Raw genomic sequence first — 4,553 nt, forward strand, 5'->3', positions numbered from 1 at the left:
GAGGAGCCCACCGCGGGGCGAGGAGCCCACCAGGGGAGGAGCCCACCAAGGGAGGAGCAGCCCACCGGGGGAGGAGCCCACCTGGGGGGGAGCAGCCCACCGGGGGAGGAGCAGCCCACTGGGGGAGGAGCCCACCTGGGGAGGAGCAGCCCAACAGGGGAGGAGCCCACCTGGGGGGGAGGAGCCCACCAGGGGAGCAGCCCACCGGGGGAGGAGCCCACCTGGGGAGGAGCCTACCGGGAGAGGAGCCCACCTGGGGAGGAGCCGACCGGGGGAGGAGCCCACCAGGGGAGGAGCCCACCTGGGGAGGAGCCTACCGGGGGAGGAGCCCACCTGGGGTGGCGCTGAAGTCCAGGATGCGGTGGTGGGACTGCAGCAGGTCGGGATTGCTGGAGGACAATGTACCGCTGACAGGCAGTGCGGTGGGGACGTGCTTGGTCTGCCTCAAGCCCACGATGCTGTCATCCTGAGACTGACCGATCCCAATGTCACTGAGCAGGAGCAGCATTAGGAAACAAAGGGTCAGCCAGGTCGGAAGTGACAAACCTCCAAAACGAAACGGACCAGACCAGAAATAAACCACATTCCATAAAACCCGCAGCTACTGTGACAATGTCATTGCTAAAGTGTTAGCCGCTGTAAGAGGACGCCGGCCACTGCTCGGGCGTATCGGCTCACTGTGCTGTTTCTCAGTGTAACAGAATGTGTCTCTAAAACTGAGGACTTTTACCTAGAAAAGCCATAGCATATACTTCTGAAACGATACGGAAATATTCAAGAAAAGGTCAACTCTCGTTCTGACTGAAACAGGTGTAGAAAAAGCACATTAGACACAGCCAGCTGATCTTTGACGAAGGACATGAGGCCATCGGGGTAAGAACAGGCACCCACCTGCAGAAAGGCGAGCCAGACCCCGTCTCTCAGCATGAACCAAATCAACCCAAAATGGACCAGCGATGGCAACGTAAAGCCTGCAACTAGGAACTGCTAGTGGAAGGCGCGGGCACACCCGGAGATGCCGGACCGGCAAGATCTCCTCAGCAAGTCCCTGAAGCTCAGGCAGTACCCCAGGAACAGGCACGTGGGGCTGCAGCAAGTTCGAACGCTCTGCACAGCAGAGACAGGGTCAGGTGAAGAGACAAGGCCCCGAGTGAGACAGCACCTGCACACTCCGCTCCAGACGAAGCCCCACTGTCCAGGATGCCTAAGGAGCGCAAGCCGCTTCTCCTCCCAAAAAGCCAATTAGACGCCGGGCAAACGAGCGGGGCGACTTTCTAGGGAAGACTAAGATGTCGAAACCAAAGAGATGCCCGTTAGCCCAGTCGGCACGGCTGCGGGCAGGGGACGGCTGCAGGCAGGGGAGGGATTCCCACACTGCTGGTGGGATGTGGGCTGGGGCAGCCATGAGGGAAACAAGACAGATGCCTCAAAGACATGCCATCAGAGCTACCACACAACCCTGCAGCACTGCTCGGAGTCACCCAGAGAGATCCTGCACCTCCAGGCTTACTGCATTATCCACAACTGCTAAGACATGGAGTCAGCCTCAATGCCCCGGAACAGAGGGCTGGGCCACAACCATGTGGCACACACTCTGTGGAATACTACTCAGCCATGAAAAATAGTGAGACCCTGGAATTCAGTATAAAGGGGATGAACAGAGAGGAGTTAATGCTAAGCGAAGCCAGACGGACTATGACAGACAGACACTGTATGCTTCCGCCCAGTAAATACGACTGTCTGCACTTCAAGACGGGGACTGAAAGGCGGGGCGATATGCAGCAGGGCAGCAGGTGCGGACAGCGGAGACTGTGCAGTGGGGCTGGGAGGGGGCGCTCAGGAAAAAGTAACATTTTTTAGAGATTTTGCCTTGTGGTGTATGTCTGTGCCAGAGAGAGACAGAAATAGTGAAAGCGAACGTGAGAAACCACCACCTGGGGGGATGGCCACACCACAGTCCCTTCTCCATCCTCCTCCCGGGATCATGGGCACACACACGCCCAGCATGATTTTCAAGCCACCAAACCCAGGACTCAAACCGTGGCTGGCTATGAGGGAACTGGGGCTAGCCATGTGGGATCCAGCAATGTAACCACCACACCGTCTGCTGGCCGCCTCAAAAAAAGTTAACGACTCAAGAACGTAAAGTTATGCCAGGGTGACAGGTACGGGAATATCGCGGACTGGTTTGATACGCGATACGTGTTTGCTTTGAAAAGCCACATTATATGCTGCCGAGACGTAGTGATTAAACATAAGTAACAATACACAGAGAGAGAGCAGTCGCTCAGCTGCGGGTTCTTCATCAGAAGGATCAAGGTTTGTAAACTGATCTTTAAGAACAGAGGAGATGGAGGAGGGAGAGCCCCCGACAGTTCTGACACTACTCCCCAGTGTTCCGCAGGTAAAACTGAGGTGTGCGTGGAGTTAGGCCTGAGGACAGCCAACGCGGGTGCCCTCTCAGAGACGCGGGGCCTGGGGAAGCAGCAGTGCAGGACACGGCCTCGCAGCAGCAGGTGGGCGGCACGGAGGTGCGTGCCCCATCCTGGAGGGATGCAGAGGAGGGAAAAGCCACTGCGGCACGCCCACGCCCTCCTGGGAGCATGCTCTCTGGCACAACGATAGTAAAGTTCAGGTAGTGCCCTGGGCCGACCCAGCTGCTGCCGGTGTAAACGTGCTCACAGCCCACTGGGCACGCACCTGTACGCTGTGCTAGAGGGCACGTGTGCTCGGGGGGCGGAGGACAAGAGAAAGCTCCGGGGGGAACGGTCGAGGCGCAATCCCTTCTCTTCTTCCTCTCCTGTTTGGGATTTGGGGTGTGCACACAAATGCACCGAGTTGAGACTCGACCCTGTGGGTAGCCATGTGGGGATCTAGCTTCCTCACCCACCAGGCCACAGAGCCATTCCTTAAACACAATGAGTTTTCGTTTCACCTTATATATACACATTATTTCAAATCCTTTTCATAAAAATATTGAAGTTAGCTGTAGAATCTCTTAAATACAATCTAAGATGTTCCCAATCCTCCAAAATCAATGCTTCTGATGGTCTTTTTCCCTCTGTAGTTTTTGGGCCTCTTTCTGAAGAAACGCAGGGCAGAGTCCGAGCAGGGCTCCCACGCGTGGTCCTGCCAGTGTCCTGTGCCGTGGGGGTAGCCGGGGCGGAGAGCTGCACTTCTAGCCGGCTGGCCGGGGTCACGCCAACTTTCGCTGGATTTTTCCTTACGGTTCCTATTTCACTCGTGGTCAAGAATGACTCTAAGATCTGTGTTACTGTGCTGCTAATAATTCTGCACTTAGGTAACTTAGTTACTCACCCATTTAAAAGTACGTTTTTTTGAGACCAGATGGCGTAATGGTTACACTGCTGGACTCCCACGTAGCTGACCGCAGCTCCAGTCCTGGACCCAGCCGATTAAAACTCACCCCAGGCACAAGTGCGTGTGTGTCCATAACCCTGAGAGGAGAACTGAGCAGAAGGGATTGTGGTGTGGCCATCCTTGCTGGAATGGTGATTTCTCATCGTGTCTCTCCTTCCTTCTCTCTGGTGAGCACACACCCTGCAGCAAAAGGTCTATCGGGTCACTTTAAAAATTGACTCCTGTTTTCTCTGAGAGCTAGCTGCCCTAATCCACTGTCCTAAAACCTTGCTCCGTGCAAACGCGTTCTCAGGTCTGTGAGGAAAGGCAACGTGCACGCTCGCCCTGCGGACTGCTGCAGGTGGCTTTGGCTGACACGAAACTCCGGCTATTCCTCTCTAGGACAGTGGCGACAGCGGCCCGAGTGTCACGCTCAGCACACTCACAGCATGCTTCCGACATTCCTCTAATCTGAGGGTGCAGACTATACCTGGAATAAAACTTTAAAGAAAAAGAGTTGCTTCATGTAGTCCTGAGAGTCTCTGTATACTGCGTCTCTGCGTGTGCACTAAATTATCACAGTAAAATTAACCTATGTGTTGGGAACCAGCAGTTAGCGTAATGGCTATGTCGCTGGACTCCCACGTAGTCGACCGCGGTTCGCGTCCTGGACCCAGTGGCTTAAAACTCACGCCGGGCGCGTGTGCGTGTGTGCCCAAGATCCCGGGAGGAGAATGGAGGAGAAGGGATTGAGGCGTGACCATCCCCCCTGGGGGGTGATTTCTTGCTTTCTGTCTCTATGTCTCTCTCTGTCTGGCGAGCGCACGCGCCCTATAGTGAAAAAAAACCTCTCAAAAAAAAAAAAAAAAAAAGAAATTAATCTACGTGTTTTCAATTATTACCCCCTACACCCCTACACCTGAGCATTGGCGGGCGGTGAATAACTGAACGGAGCACACCGGGTTATGTCACCCCTCAAGGAAAAAGCTGGGCTGACTGACAGGAACTGCATTTTATCAAACACCCCTAGATTCAAGAAGAAGCAAAAACGAGCAAGCAGCACTAGAAGGTGGCAGAGACCCCGGCCCCATGGTCTGCCCGGCTCCCGCACACGCAGCGGCAGCAGGGCGAGCACCACCCGATGCCCCGCAGGGTGGTCTGCCCGGCTCCCGCCCACGCAGCGGCAGGCGGGG

General features: G+C 55.5%; 1 protein-coding gene across 1 annotated transcript in view; it reads right to left on the minus strand.

The window, feature by feature from the left end:
- RAPGEF2 (Rap guanine nucleotide exchange factor 2) overlaps positions 1 to 4,553 on the minus strand; it is a 132,639-nt gene that overhangs the window by 22,654 nt on the left and 105,432 nt on the right. Inside the window, 1 exon segment of the mRNA XM_006164178.2 lies at positions 334 to 491. Within this exon segment, the coding sequence (XP_006164240.1) occupies positions 334 to 491 (158 nt within the window).

The sequence above is a fragment of the Tupaia chinensis genome, unplaced genomic scaffold (assembly GCF_000334495.1).
Source record: "Tupaia chinensis unplaced genomic scaffold, TupChi_1.0 Scaffold143591_1, whole genome shotgun sequence".
Lineage (NCBI taxonomy): Eukaryota > Metazoa > Chordata > Mammalia > Scandentia > Tupaiidae > Tupaia > Tupaia belangeri.